The sequence below is a fragment of the Bufo bufo genome, chromosome 2, assembly GCF_905171765.1.
Source record: "Bufo bufo chromosome 2, aBufBuf1.1, whole genome shotgun sequence".
NCBI lineage: Eukaryota > Metazoa > Chordata > Amphibia > Anura > Bufonidae > Bufo > Bufo bufo.
This window is the reverse complement of record NC_053390.1, coordinates 209,128,717-209,145,660: the sequence shown is the minus strand read 5'-3', so window position 1 is coordinate 209,145,660 and position 16,944 is coordinate 209,128,717. Positions and strand designations below refer to the sequence as shown.

Genomic DNA, 16,944 nt, shown 5'->3' with positions numbered 1-16,944 from the left:
ATTCACTCTTCCAGGGACCAAACTGAGCCGGTACAGACCCAGCAGACAGTGAGCTCACTACAATAATCATAGGTGACTGCAGTGTCTGCTGGCTGAGGCTAGGTGTGTCATATATGTGTAGCAGGGACAGGGTTATTAGTAGGAGTGCTGGTGTGTGTTTATATACTGTGTATGTGTGTATATGTATATATATATATATACACACACACACACACACACACACACTGCTTACTGACTACACAGGAGCCTACATATGTTTTCTACCACTCACAGACACATGATTGAAATTCTGGGAATTCCGTCTTTGCCCCTCATTGCCCTATTACGAATAGCGTATTTCTAAGGCCTCCTGCACACGAACATATGCGCCCCGTGTTCGTGCTGCGGTCCGTGGGGCAGCCACAGCGGATCGCGGACCCATTCACTTTAATGGGTCCGCGATCCGGCCGTTCCGCAAAAAGATAGGACATGTTCTATCTTTTTGCGGAACGGAAGTACGGGACAAAACCCCATGGAAGCACTCCGTAGTGCTCCCGTAGAGTTCCGTTCCGTGCTTCCGTTCCGCACCATTCCACATCTCTGGATTTGCAGACCCATTGAAGTGAGTGGCCACGGAACGCCGCCTGTGTATTGTGGATCCTCAAATTTGGTCCGCAATACAGCAACGGGAAGCACGCGTTTGAGTGCAGGAGGACCTTATTGAGTCACTCCCAGACTGTCTAGTTGCTGTCCATGCTGCACACGGAGGATACTCTGGATATTAGCTGGTCATTATAATATCACTCGACCGTGTATTTAAAGGGATTAGCTCCTGGACCGCTGTCTCCTGGATTAGGCACTTTCTGGCACAGGTCACACCAGCCCAATGTGTGCAACTGGCTGCAACCAGTTTTAATTGCTTTTTAGTTCCAGAATTCCATCTGGCCACTAACTAAACAAATGTGCCCTATGAGAGCTGAGCCTACCACAGCAGTATGTTACTCACAGCAGTCTGTACCAGGAGCAGAAAGATATTGACATCTGCAGTTTTAAAGCCAATCTCCAGCCATAATTACCTTAAATACCTGAAGTGGGTAATGTTTTATACACAAGAATGGAACTATCTATGATGTAGAGGTTGCAGATTTACTGAAGGTCGCTCTGCCTCATTTAAGGCTTGTTTAACATATGCATAGCCCGATACTTCTGTTCATCGCCAGAACCCATTGACTATAATAGGACCCAGTGGGGTTCCAACCGGTTTTTGTAATGAGTGCCAGGATTTGGCCCAACAAACACTAGTGCAAGCACTAGTTTTTGTTCTGCTGAATCCCAGCACTCATGCCGGTAACTGACTACATAATCACCAGGTCCCAATATAGTCATTGGGGTCTGGCGGTGCTCATCCTATCCGGCTACGGACGGATACAGTGAACTCTGGCAGGCTGTTCCTATGCCAGAACAGCCTGACGGATAGCTTTAATGCATACGTGAAAGTAGCCTCTGGAGACTAGTCCCATAAATGATGCTTTATAGTTGGGGACCCCATTACAGAATTTGCATTTGGTCCCTAGAGCTTGCACAATAAATTTTAACTGCATGATATACTTACTTTTTAGTCATGTCTGGATCTCAAGTTTGTGTCCTTTGTGGATCAAAATGATATTATCATGGTGGATACAAAGCTGAGTAAAAGTTTACAAGAAACAAAGGGTCATCAAATAAAGGTATGTTCTTTCTACAATTACGTACATTGCGAACAACTATACCCGAGAGTCCTAGTAATATTAAAAGGGACCCGACACTATTTTATTTGCTTTGTAACCAGCGCCTTGTCGCCAGCATTGTACTATGGGCAAAAAAAATAAAAAATACTTCCCCTACAAAGTAATACTAAAATTATTATAAAAGAGAAAAAAGAGAGAAGTGGTGCTTCACTAGGGTAGTTTCGCACTCAAAATAAAAAAAAGACTTCCCACCTTCTAGTATTGTGTTAAGATAGGCACAGCACTATTGAGAGTGAGTGTATTGCTCTTGGTGGCTGTTGTAACAAAAATGTATTGCTTCAGATGATAAGACATACTTTTTAATTATAATAAATCAGGATCAATTCATTAATGACTGAGTAGAGTGCTCATAAAATGTCTACCTCATTATAATGACAAGTGACTAGGCTGGGGATTGGATGTATGGTCATTGGGGCTAATGTTGGCCTCTATCTATCTAATTGGCCAATTTCACACAAGTGTATTCAGTCTGTGAAATACGCTCCGTGTGACAGCAGTATTTCCCAGACTGAACACTGCTCCTGTGACATGAACGCATGGCATTATAATGGTTTATAATGGTGTTTTTGTTACGTAGTGATGTGGGAGGGAACACCACATCGAGAACAGGAGGGAAGGGAAAAGGAACTAGGCCTTAAAGCTAGGAAAAAGGGAAACGGCCACACCCTATGGAAACCCTAATCCTATCCCTGACTCCTATGCGTATGAACGGACCTTGAGGGTAGGAATGTTCATACACTGGAACCTAAAACACTGGAAACCGTGAATTGCCCGTAGTGTCTGGGCTAGAGATGGCAGGTTCCTTCTCAAATAAAAGAACCAGCATCTCCCTGAGGCCTAGTAACAAAAGACAGAGGGGAAAAAACAAAATATAAAAGGGGAGTAACACTTAACTTCTGAAGTAAATGGATGAGCAGGAACTCAGAAGAGAACCACACCAGCACTTCCAATACCAAACTGAAGCTATCAACCGCATAGCATGATGGGTGAAGCCAGACTAAATAGAGGAGTTGGAATGACCACTAAGCTACACCTGAGACAAGAGGTGTGGTCATTACCAGCAACAACACTGAAAACAAGTGAAACCAAAGAGGCTGTCAGATCACATCACGTGCAGCCCTCTCTTAGATCTTCTGACACCTGTCACGTTAGAGACCGTGACAGTTTTTTCCTGACTGAACTGAGTTGTACTGAACTGTACTGACAGCATTATGGGAGTATAAACTAGTGCAGCTTCAATTGGGCAGGAACAGCTGCTGTCACACAGAGCGTATTTCATGTACTGAATACGCTTGTGTGAAATTATGTTTATTTTTTATTGTTTATTTTTATATGTAAAACTGGGAAAGGGGTGTGATTTGAATTTTTTTAATTTATTCCATAAACAGGCAGTTTGCTATGGCAGGTCTAAAAGCAAGACACTAGGCTGCCATAGCAATCGATCATTACCTTAAGATTTTGCCGCATCAGAGAATGGGATGTTCCCCTCATCTGTTTAACCACCCATATGCTATGGTCGCTATTGACTGTGACATCTGAGGGGTTAAATGACTAAGAACTGAGTTATCTCCAAAGTGTGTGAGCTGTATTACACAGCCAGCATCTGCCCACTGTATGGAGGGGAATCGAGCAAACCGCTCAATATGCCCATTGTGCCCCACTTATGTACTATTACATCAGTGGCAGTGAAGAGGTTAAACTCAGGACATATTCTAGGTCTATGTGGGCTCTTTTTAACCCCACCCTTTTATATCCTAAGGTCCCAACCTTTTTGTCCCATGCTTACAATTAGTATAGGAAGTGCGGTAGTACAGACCCTTTAAAGGCCTCTTTACATGGTCCAACTTAAGCAGGCAATTGTCCCTGATAATTCCCTGCTGAACGTAAGAGATGAGAGCTGCATTTCAGGCCCCTTTACACAGTCCAACTATCGGAAAGTACCCGAAATATTCTTATTATCATTCCCAATAGTTGGCTTGTGTAAAAGTGCTGCCAATCACCAAATGCATGAGAAAATGCCAATTCATTTAGTGAAAGCATTGCTGATGCAGCACCCAAATATCATAAATTCTGGACAGTAGATTGCTCTGTGTAAACAGTGATTTGCTGCCCAAAAACAATCAATCTGTATGGGGACTGCAGTAGTACTCACTTTCCCCATACATTTGAGGTAATTGCTGCATGTAATTGCAACTATCGCTACTGTGGTCGCTCATCCTAATACAGTGGCGACTCTAGGATCAATATATAGGGGGGGGGGGGGGCACAGAAGATACACAGTCACTAATAATTTTCACCAGCTAATCATACTAATGAAAAATACTAAAGCAGCCGCTTCCCCTGCAGCTACGCCCCTGGCCCCGGGGTAATATAATTAAGGGGTATCAGGGTACATTGGGTGTAATATAATTGAGGGCTATCAGACATTATAAAGGGGTAATATAGCTTACATTACCCCTGTATTACGTCCCTGATAGGATAGCACTCCTCAGTTATGTTACCCCTGTATAATGCACCCTGATACCCCTTAGTTATATAATATAACTAAGAGATATCAGGGTACATGACACAGGAGTAATATAACTGAGGGGTATCAGGGTACATTATACAAGGGTAATATAATTGAGGAGCACTATCATGGGACATTATACAGGGGTAATGTAAGCTATATTACCACCATATAATGCCTGATAGGCCTCCTGAGTTATATTACTCCTGTATAATAATGTACCCTGATACCCCTTAGTTATATGATCCTGCCGGGATCATATAACTAAGGGGTATCCGGGTACATAATTATACAAGGGTAATATAACTCAGGAGGCCTATTAGGCATTATACTGTGGTAATATAAGTTATATTACCCCCTGTATAATGTACCCTGATACCCCTTGGTTATATTACCCCCTGTATAATGTACCCTGATTACCCTCAGTTATATAACTGAGGGGTATCAGTCAGGGGACATTATGGGTAATATTATAACTAAGGGGTCTCAGGGTACATTATACAGGGGTAATATAACTAAGAACCCCTGTATAATGTCCCCTGATAGCACTGAGTCCTCAGGTATATTACCCTTGTATAATGTACCCTGATACCCCTTAGTTATAATATTACCCATAATGTCCCCTGACTGATACCCCTCAGTTATATAACTGAGGGTAATCAGGGTACATTATACAGAGGGTAATATAACCAAGGGGTATCAGGGTACATTATACAAGGGTAATATAACTGAGGAGGACTCAGTGCTATCAGGGGACATTATACAGGGGTCCTTAGTTATATTACCCCTGTATAATGTAACCTGATACCCCTAAGGGGTATCAGGGTTGAGGAGGGGCTGGGCGCAAGCAGGCATGAGGCGAGGTAGTGGGGGTAGGGGTACACACTTTTTTTTTTAAAACTTTTTATTCTTACTTTGTTTTCTTTTCTCTAGGGACAGGGCCAGTCAGAGTTGGGAAGTTGCCACAGCACCCAGTAGTCCTCCTCTCCTGTCCAACAGGCTACAGTCCGAAGCTGAGGCCTAGGCACAGACAGAGTAGGCTCACTAGACTAGCAGCAGAGTGACGCAGGAGCAGAAGATGAAGGCAGGTTAGGCAGCAAACGTTCGCGTGGGCGGGCAGGCACGCGGCTTTACGTGGTGACGACCGTGACGTCAACTCGTTTCTGCGGCTGCCACACTCCCAGCTTGCGCCCGCCCTGCACGCTCTGCCTCCGCAGTCCGCTGGGTCCAAACGCCGCCTCCACCCCCATCTGTCATGTGACTCATGTCGAGACAGTGTATGTATCTGTGTTCTGTAGTGTGTCTGTACTTTAACTTGAATCACTGAGTTAGTAGTGCGGGCGGCCGGCCGGGTGCAGGCAGCAGCGATTAGTGAATCAGCGGGGTGGGCACCCGGGGGGGCAAGGAATGACCTGGGGGGGGGGGGCAATTGCCCCCCCCCCCCCCCTTGCCCCCCTGTAGCGACGCCACTGTCCAACCATTTTTCATCTGAGGGCCACACTAGACAAGGTATAAATTTCACGGGCCAGAACCAGCTAGCTTTGCCAGAAAGTAATGCAAACACTGTGCCGTGTGAGCATTACTACGTGTGAAGGGGTAAATATCTGGGCATTTTTTTCTGTGAGGAGGCACATTTGGGCATTTTTACTGTAAAGGGGGCACATCTGGGCATTTTTACCGTGAAGGGGGCACATGTGAGCATTACTACTGTGAAAGGGGCACATCTGGGTATTACCCCTGTGAAGGGGGCACATCTGGGCATTACCCCTGTGCAGGGGGCACATCTGGGCATTACCCCTGTGCAGGGGGCACATCTGGGCATTATCACTGTGAAGGGGGCATGTGAGCATTACCACTGTGAATGGGGCACATCTGGGCATTACCACTGTGAATGGGGCACATCTGGGCATTACCACTGTGAATGGGGCACATCTGGGCATTACCACTGTGAATGGGGCACATCTGGGCATTACCACTGTGAAGGGAGCATGTGAGCATTAGGCCCCTTTCACACAAGCGTGATTTCCGCGTGGGTGCAATGCGTGACACGAACGTATTGTGCCAGCACTACCGGACCCATTCATTTCAATGGGTCGGTGTACATGAGCGTTGTTTTACACGCATCACTTGAGCGTTGCGTGAAAATCGCAGCACGTTCTATATTCTGCGTTTTTCACGCAACGCTAACCCCATAGAAATGAATGGGGCATCTTGAGAAACGCATCGCGTCCGCAAGCAAGTGCGGATTCGATTTTCACGGATGGCTGCTAAGAGATGTTGTTTGTAAACCTTCCGTTTTTTATCACACTCGTGAAAAACACATCAATGCGCATTTCACCCACGCAAAATAAAACGGAACCACTGAACGCAATCGCAGACAAAACTGACTGCAATTGCTTGCGAAATGGTGCGAGTTTTCCTGAACGTATCTGGACCTAATCCGGATCGTTCATGTGAAAGGGGCCTTACTGTGAAGGTGACACATCTCTGGACATAGCAAGACTAAGGAGTGGAATGCAGGAAACTCTCTCTAGAAATGCCTTGTGGTGCAATATTATGAGTCCTCTCTCCCTCATTAATATTGCTAAGCGTGTCCTGAGGAGCAACCCAGACGGCCGACACGGGCACCAGACATAGTAATCACATAGTTAGGCCTCTCCGTTTTTCACAGATCCGTTGTTCCATATTTTGTTTCCGTTGTGTTTCTGTTCCGTTTTTCTGTATGGCATATACAGTATACAGTAATTACATAGAAAAAATTGGGCTGGACATAAAATTTTCAATAGATTTCCGCAAAAACGGAACGGATACGGAAGACATACGGATGCATTTCCGTATGTGTTCCATTTTTTTTGCGGATCCATTGACTTGAATGGAGCCACGGAATGGGATTTGTGGGCAATAATAGGACATGTTCTATGTTTCAACGGAACGGAAATACGAAAACGGAATGCATACAGAGTGCATTCAGTTTTTTTTTTTGCAGAACCATTGAATTGAATGGTTCCGTATACGGACCATATACGGAACGCAAAAAAAGGCCTGTAAACGGTAAAAAAAAAAACGGTTGTTTGAAAGAGGCCTAAGAAATAGGCTCAGGTCTAATCACTTCCACCACTACCACACCTCGCCAGTCACATCCTCGATAGACCTCCTGCTCCCATCTGACTCGTCCTCACCTTCTCCTTCTACGTGCTCTGATGCCTGGCTGAGAGTCCAGAGGGGGTCTGTACGGGCTGGTGTGGGGAGATGGGGTCTTAAGACTCGCAAAACTAATAATAGTACTGCCCCAGTGTCATGCCGCCTTCAGTCACTGCATGGGCCGCATGACACATCTTTGCGGGCCGGATGTGGCCCATGGGCCGTAGGTTGGGCATCACTGTAATAGACAATTAGATGGGCAGAGGACAATCTGCTGCTCAGAAACAATTAGGGGGGGATTTATCAAACTGGTCTACAGTAGAACTGGCTTAGATGTCCATAGCAACCAATCAGATTCCACCTTTTCAAATGAGCTGAGAGTAATGAAAGGTGGAATCTGATTGGTTGCTATGGGCAACTAAGCCAGTTCTACTTTAGACCAGTTTGATAAATCTTCCCCTTAGTTTGTACACTGCATCAACGAGCAGTTGCTTGTTAATCAGTTGATTGGTGACATCTGTACATGTTCATACAAATGTTTATTTCCAATAATCAGCCCCTGTAAAGGGACCTTAAATTGTTGTTCTCTGCCACAGTCATAACATAAATACAGAACCAGAATCAAGCTTATAACATAAATATAATCCCAGGACCAAGCTCATAATGTAAACAAAACACTGAAACCAAGCTCCTAATACAAATGCACTCAGAACCAAGTTCATAACATAATTACAACACCAGAACCAAGCTCATGTCATAAATACAGAACCAAGCTCAGTACATCAATAGAGACTTAAAACAAAGCTCTGTACATAAATACAGACTCAGATCCAAGCTCATATTAAAATAAACACAAAACCAAGCTGATGACATGTTTAACAGCACCAGAACCAAATATTTATATTACATACAGCACCAGAACCATGCTGATAACATAAATACAGCACCAAAATAAGATCATATTATTAATATGGCACCAGAACCAAGTTTATATAATTAATATAGCACCAGAACCAAGCTAATTTCATAAATACAGCACCAGAATCACGCTCAGTGTTACGGCAGTGGGTGTGGAATCACTATGTCAACCAACAGATTTGGCTTTGTGCTAAACCTAAGGCCATTATCCTTGCAATCCTCTGGTATTCACCCTTTAACTCCTATACAGGGATCTCAACTTCCCTGCATGGGAGCCACCAGGCTGCTATCTCCTTGATTTTTGATTATTGCCCCTTTTCTTGAATGGTGAGCCTTCTCTTCTAGGTCTAAATTTTCTTTGTCTGTCGGAAAATCTGAAATTCCTCTTATATTTGAGGGACCTTTTCCTTTGGTTCCGAAGGGATCTAAAAAGTGGAATTCTTCTGGATTTTGGAAACTTCACTCCTTTTCCTTCATTCAGGGCTTCCATTAGGTTGTCCAGCTGTGGGCCAAACATGTTTCCCGGTTGAAAAGGCAGGTCACAAAAATGTTTTCTTGATAAAATGTCCCCAGGCCACTGTTTGATCCATAGAGAATGTCTGGCTGCGTTGGGCAGGGCCATAGACTTGGAAGAGAATTTTGCATAGTCTAAAAGTCTAAAGGGGCATCACAGAGGAATTCAGAAGCTGCTTCGAGTAAGGACATATTTTCTAGAAGAGCTTTTCTAGGCACTCCAGGGCACATTTATTAAGACTGGCGTTTTAGATGACGGTCTTAATAACCCCTATACCGTGCAGTGGATCTGCCGGAGTTATCAAGAGGCTCCGGTGTAACGGTTGCGTACACACACATACAGGGGGGAGGGAAGTGACCACTACGCTCCACCCTTACCCCTGGCCCTGCCTACTTGCCTCGCGAGTCCTAATGACAGGGGACAACTGGACGGCAATCCCTAGCTTGGAATAAGTGCAGGGATGACAGACAGACAAACAGAACGTGAACGGACCGAGTCAATACCAGGAAAGCTACAAAGTACAAATGGAGCAAGCAGAGAATTGTCAGGAGAAGCCAGGGTCATAAATACCAGGAGAGTCGTGAAGTACCAAAGGAGTCAGCAGAGGATCGTCAGGAGGAGGCTGGGGTCAGAATACCAGGAGAGCAGCAAAGTACACAAGGAGCAGGCAGAGGATCGTCAGGAATTCAGCAGGAGGTAAGTACGCCAGGAAAGACAAAATCACAAGTGGAACCTAAATAACAGGCAATCTGTGGCCAGCAGATTGCCTGTTTAAATAGGGAGCTAGAGGGGTCATGTGACGTGGCCAGCATCACATGACTCCACACAGACTACACAGCCGAGCACCGAGTGATCAGCTTGGTGCTCAGTCCTAAAACCATTAGCATGAATGCAGATAGATGCACACATAGTATTAGCACGGGTGACGCTGGACGCACTGATGATGCGCGCGCACTCCGGACATGCCCGCCTCCTAGACGGCGCCGTGACAGTACCCCCCCTTTTACGCGGAGCCACTGGACCCAAGGACTCAGGTGACGGCTTCTCGGGATGATCCTCATGAAATTTCTTAACCAGTCTAGGGGCATGAACCTCCCTAACTGGTAAACAAGACCTCTCCTCAGGTCCATAGCCCTTCCAGTGCACCAGATACTGCAAGGAATTGCGCACTCTCCTGACATCCACAATTTTAGATACCACATACTCCACAGAATCCTTAACCATTACAGGCAGAGGCGCGGCTTGTGACGGTACAACAGGTTCGATGTATTTTTTTAGTAGGGACTTGTGAAATACATCGTGAATGTGGAACGAGTCGGGCAATTCTAACCTAAATGATACAGGATCAATCACCTCTGTGATTTTGTACGGCCCTATAAAGCGAGGAGCAAACTTTCTTGAAGCAACTTTGAGTGAAAGATTTTTAGAGGACAACCACACCTTATCACCCACCTGAAAGTTCACCCCCTGTGGAACGTCTCCTATTGGCCTTGACTCTTTATGTATCTTGAGACTTTTCCAGGTTCGATTGAACCTGAGCCCATACTGTGCACAGTTTTTAGGAGATATCATCCGCCTCGGGATTACACGAGGAGACGGATGTCCCAGAAAGAAAATGAGGATGAAAGCCATAGTTACAAAAAAAAGGAGAGACCCCAGCAGAGGAATTAACACGGTTATTCAGAGCAAACTCGGCTAACTGAAGGTATTTCACCCACAACTGTTGATCATGTGCAACATATGCCCTGAGAAATTGTTCCACCGACTGATTGAGGCGCTCAGTCTGTCCATTACTTTCAGGGTGATAAGCAGATGAGAAGGACAGAGAAATCCGGCATCTCAGACAGAAGGCCCTCCAAAACTTGAACATAAACTGCACACCCCTGTCAGATACAATATTTTCTGGAATGCCATGTAAATGTACAATTTGTTCCACAAACAAAGATGCTAGGGTCTTCGCACTCGGGAGTTTAGGCTGGGGAATAAAGTGAGCCATCTTGCTGAATCTATCGACCACTACCCAAACTACAGTCTTACCCTCTGCAGGTGGCAGATCAGTGATAAAATCCATCGAGATATGAGACCAGGGTCTACTGGGAATGGGTAAGGGTCGTAGGTCCCGAGCCGGGCGAGTCCTAGGGGTCTTAGACCTCGCAAAAACCTTGCAGGCCAACACATAACACTTGACGTCTCTAGTTAAGGTAGGCCACCAGAATGATCTGGAAACCGGCTCTTTAGTGCCCTCAATGCCCGGATGTCCACAAAAAACTGAGTCATGACGCTCACCCAGCAGTTGGAGACAAAACTGTATGGGAACAAACAACTTATCTGTAGGAGTGGATGGTGGAGCTAGGTGTTGTTCAGCCTTGATGAGAGTCGTGATGTCCTGAGACAAGGCTGCTACGAAGACCTTAGCTGGTAAAATGGTTTCAGGTGGAGTCTCTGTAGGCTGGTACGCACAGAAACTCTGAGAGAGTGCGTCGGCCTTCACGTTTCTACTTCCAGGTCTGAAAGTTATGGAAAAATTAAAGCGAGTAAAAAACAATGCCCATCTAGCCTGACTGGGATTTAACCTTTTAGCCGACTCGAGAAACATTAGGTTCTTATGATCTGTAACAACAGTAACACAATGTTTTGCCCCCTCAAGAAAATGTCTCCATTCTTCAAATGCCCACTTAATGGCCAGTAACTCCCGATTTCCTATGTCATAATTTCTCTCAGAGGGGGAAAACTTTCTGGAAAAAAAAGCACATGGTCTCAGGTTAGTGAGGGTAGCAGGACCTTGCGAGAGGACTGCTCCTGCCTCGTCCTCAGAAGCATCCACCTCCACGATAAAAGGTTTTTCCTGATTTGGCTGGGTTAGAACGGGAGCGCTACTGAAAGCCTCCTTTAGGGTTTCAAATGAATCTAAGGCCTCAGTAGACCAATTTTCCAGATCCGCCCCTTTTTTAGTGAGGTCGGTCAGTGGTCTAGTGATTACCGAGAAATTCTTTATGAACTTACGGTAGTAGTTAGCGAATCCAAGGAAACGTTGTAAGGCCTTTAAGGATGATGGTCTTACCCATCCCTTAATCGCTAAAACCTTGCTAGGATCCATCTTTATGGCATGGGGAGTCAGAACATGTCCGAGAAATATAATCTCCTGGACCCCAAAAACACATTTTTCCTGTTTAGCAGATAATTGGTTCTCTCTCAACACCTCCAACACCTGTCTAACATGAAACACATGACTCTTAAAATCAGGGGAAAATATAAAAATGTCGTTGAGATATACAATGACAAATTTTCCCAAGAACTCCCTAAGAATATCATTCATGAAATTTTGGAACACAGCCGGGGCATTGCTGCGTAGTGATGAGCGGCAGGTGCCATATTCGATTTCGACGAAATTCGCGAATTTTCGATAGAATATTCGTTTTATATTCGTCGAAATCGAATATTCGTCATTATTCTTGTTATCGCGATTGATATGCGATTTTAACTTTAAAAGGCTACTCTCCTATTGAAATAACAATGCGATTAATTCAAGTTATAATAATCGAATTTCGATTTTAACTTAGCACTGCTATATTCCATATTCGTTAATTCTAGCCTAATATGGAATATAGCAGTGCTAAGTTAAAATCGAAATTCGATTATTATAACTTGAATTAATCGAATTGCGATTTCAACTTGGACCTGGTTTACTATGGTTGGCTTGGTAGAATTAGCGAATATGACGAATGTATTCGTCATATTCCACAAAACTAATATAACGAATGTATTCGTCATATTCCACAAAACGAAGATAACGAAGTATTCTGCATCTTCGTTTTAGCTACCTATTCATCAACTTCGCTAATTCTAGCAATCATATAGGAAAGTTTACTATAGAGACAGCTAAATTTAATTCGCTATGCGATTATATTATTTTTTATTTTTTTTGTATAAATAGAATAATTATAATAATTATCAGGTATTATAATTATTCTATTTTTTTTTTTTTTTAAAAGCAGTCATATAATCGCATAGCGAATTAAACTTAGCTGTCTCTATAGTAAACTTTCCTATATGATTGCTAGAATTAGCGAAGATGACGAACAGGTAGCTAAAACGAAGATGCAGAATACTTCATTATCTTCGTTTTGTGGAATATAACGAATATATTCGTCATATTTAGAGTTGAGCGAACACCTGGATGTTCGGGTTCGACGAGTTCGGCCGAACTTTCGAAAAATGTTCGGGTTCGGGATCCGAACTCGACCCGAACTTCATCCCGAACCCGAACCCCATAGAAGTCAATGGGGACCCGAACTTTTGGGCACTAAAAAGGCTGTAAAACACACCCGGAAAGGGCTAGAGGGCTGCAAAAGGCAGCAAAATGTAGTTAAATCCCCTGCAAACAAATGTAGATAGGGAAATGATGAGTTAACATAAAATAAATAAAAATTAAACAATATTAATTGGAGTGAGGTCCCATAGCACAGAATCAGGCTTCAAGTCACCCACCAATGGAGAAGGTCACTTACTATTATTTTGACCACAGCACCCAGACAAAGGAGAGAGGTCCCACAGCAGAGAACCAGGCATCATATCACCCACCACAGGAGTAGGCCACCATTTAGTTACTTTGACCCCTACACCCAGACGGAGGAGAGAGGTTACACAGCAGAGAATCAGGCATTTAGATCACCCACCACAGGAGTAGGCCACCATTGAATCAGACCCCGGCAACCATGTCAGATGGCACAAGCATAAGCTTTATATCAATCAGCACAGGAGAAGGCGACTTTGACAGACTTTGACCCCTACACCCGGACGGAGAAGAGAGGTTTCAAAGCAGAGAATCAGGCATTTAGATCACCCACCACAGGAGTAGGCCCCAATTTAATGGGACCCCGGCAACCATGTCAGATGGCACAACCATCAGCTTCATATCAATCAGCACAGGAGAAGGCGACTTTGAAAGACTTTGACCCCTACACCCAGACGGAGGAGAGAGGTTTCACAGCAGAGAATCAGGCATTTAGATCACCCACCACAGGAGTAGGCCCCCATTGAATCAGACCCTGGCAACCATGTCAGATGGCACAACCATCAGCTTTATATCAATCAGCACAGGAGAAGGCGACTTTGAAAGACTTTGACCCCTACACCCAGATGGGGGAGAGAGGTTTCACAGCAGAGAATCAGGCATCATATCAACCACCACAGGAGAAGCCACCATTTAGTTACTTTGACCCCTGCACCCAGGAAGAGGAGAGAGGCACCACAGCACATATTCTGGCATCATATCAGCCACCACAGGAGAAGCCACCATTGAGTTACTTTGACCCCCGCACCCAGGAAGAGGAGAGAGGCACCACAGCACATATTCTGGCATCATATCAGCCACCACAGGAGAAGCCACCATTGAGTTACTTTGACCCCCGCACCCAGGAAGAGGAGAGAGGCACCACAGCACATATTCAGGCATCATATCACACACCACAGGAGAAGGCCTCTTTCAGTGATTTAGGCCTTTGGACCCAGACAGAGGAGAGAGGCACCACAGCACATATTCTGGCATCATATCAGCCACCACAGGAGAAGCCACCATTGAGTTACTTTGACCCCTGCACCCAGGAAGAGGAGAGAGGCCCCACAGCACATATTCTGGCATCATATCAGCCACCACAGGAGAAGCCACCATTTAGTTACTTTGACCCCTGCACCCAGGAAGAGGAGAGAGGCACCACAGCACATATTCTGGCATCATATCAGCCACCACAGGAGAAGCCACCATTTAGTTACTTTGACCCCTTCACCCAAACAGAGGAGAGAGGTTCCACATCAGAGAATCAGGCATCATATCAACCACCACAGGAGTAGGCCACAATTTAGTTTATTTGACCCCTGCACCCAGGAAGAGGAGAGAGGCCCCACAGCACATATTCTGGCATCATATCACACACCACAGGAGAAGGCCTCTTTCAGTGATTTAGGCCTTTGGACCCAGACAGAGGAGAGAGGTCAGAGATTAGCTTCATATCCCCCAGCACAGCAGAAGACCGCTTTATTTGACTTAGGCCTCAGCACCCAGACAGAAGACAGAGGTAGCATGGCAGAGGTTATGGCTTCATGTCACCCGTTAGTTTAACCGGCCACTTTCATCTGGTTAGGCCCCGGCGCCCAGACAGAGAAGAGTTTCATTCAACTGTGGGTTTCATAAAATTTGTATCAAATGAAGAAGTGGCCCGTAGCACAACAAGACATGTTTTAGGCAGTTAATAAGGACTACTCTGCACAAGGGAGGGACAGGTCCTGTGGGATCCATGCCTGGTTCATCTTTATGAAGGTCAGCTTGTCCACGTTGGCTGTGGACAGGCGGCTGCGCTTGTCAGTAATGACGCCCCCTGCCGTGCTGAATACGCGTTCAGATAAAACGCTGGCCGCCGGGCAGGAAAGCACCTCCAAGGCATAACATGCTAACTCTGGCCACGTGGACAATTTCGAAACCCAGTAGTTGAATGGGGCCGAACCATCCGTCAGGATGTGGAGGGGTGTGCAGACATACTGTTCAACCATGTTAGTGAAATGCTGCCTCCTGCTAACACGTTCCGTATCAGGTGTCGGTGCAGATAGCTGTGGCGTGGAGACAAAACTTTTCCACATTTCTGCCATGCTAACCCTGCCCTCAGATGAGCTGGCCGTGACACAGCTGCGTTGGCGACCACTTGCCACTCCTCTGCCTTCACCTTCCACCTGTTCCCCTGTGACATGTGGGAATGCTCTCAAGAGCGCCTCTATCAGCGTGCGCTTGTACTCGCGCATCTTACGGTCGCGCTCCAGTTCAGGAATTAAAGTGGGCACATTGTCTTTATACCGGGGATCCAGCAGGGTGGCCACCCAGTAGTCTGCACAAGTTAAAACGTGGGCAACTCTGCTGTCGTTGCGCAGGCATTGGAGCATATATTCGCTCATGTGGGCCAGGCTACCCATGGGTAAGGACAAGCTGTCCTCTGTGGGAGGCGTATCGTCATCGTCCACCGTATCCCCCCAGCCACGCACCAGTGATGGGCCTGGGCTGCCACCCCGCTGTGAACTTGCGTCATCCTCGTCCCCCTCCACCTCCTCCTCCTCCTCGTCCTCCAGTACAGTGCCTTGGCTGGCGACTTGTGAACCTGTCCTCTGCTGCTTAAACAAACCTCCCTCTGAGCCACTTCGAACAGACTGGCCCGAAAGTGTTAGAAACGAGCCCTCATCCTCCTCCTCCTCCTCCACCTGGGCCACCTCCTCTAACATCATTGCCCTAAGTGTTTTCTCAAGGAGACATAGAAGTGGTATTGTAACGCTGATAACAGTGTCATCGCCACTGGCCATGTTGGTGGAGTACTCGAAACAGCGCAGCAGGGCACACAGGTCTCGCATGGAGGCCCAATCATTGGTGGTGAAGTGGTGCTGTTCGGCAGTACGACTGACGCGAGCGTGCTGCAGCTGAAACTCCACTATGGCCTGCTGCTGCTCGCACAGTCTCTCCAGCATGTGCAAGGTGGAGTTCCACCGGGTGGGCACGTCGCATATGAGGCGGTGAGCGGGAAGGCCGAAGTTCCGCTGTAGCGCAGATAGGCGAGCAGCGGCAGGATGTGAACGGCGGAAGCGCGCACAGACGGCCCGCACTTTATGCAGCAGCTCTGACATGTTGGGGTAGTGGTGAATGAACCTCTGCACCACCAAGTTCAGCACATGCGCCAGGCAAGGGATGTGCGTCAAACCGGCTAGTCCCAGAGCTGCCACGAGATTTCGCCCATTATCGCATACCACCAGGCCTGGCTTGAGGCCCACCGGCAGAAACCACTCGTCGGTCTGTTGTTCAATACCCCGCCACAACTCCTGTGCGGTGTGGGGCCTGTCCCCCAAACATATGAGTTTCAGAATGGCCTGCTGACGTTTACCCCGGGCTGTGCTGAAGTTGGTGGTGAAGGTGTGTGGCTGACCGGATGAGCTGGTGGAAGCAGTGGAGGAGGAAGCCGAGTAGGAGGAGGAGGCTACAGGAGGCAGAGAATGATGCCCTGCGATCCTAGGGGGTGGAAGGACGTGCGCCAAGGAACTGTCCGCCGGGGGCCCAGCCGCCACTA

At 46.3% G+C, this 16,944-nt stretch overlaps 1 protein-coding gene across 2 annotated transcripts in view; it reads left to right on the top strand.

Annotated features, from left to right (window-relative positions):
* The window catches only part of P2RX7 (purinergic receptor P2X 7), a 319,484-nt gene that overhangs the window by 215,038 nt on the left and 87,502 nt on the right, over positions 1-16,944 (top strand). For both annotated transcript variants that reach the window (XM_040416069.1, XM_040416068.1), the window contains one exon: positions 1,599-1,706. In XM_040416069.1, coding sequence (XP_040272003.1) covers positions 1,599-1,706 — 108 coding nt within the window. The remainder of the gene's footprint in view (positions 1-1,598; positions 1,707-16,944) is intronic.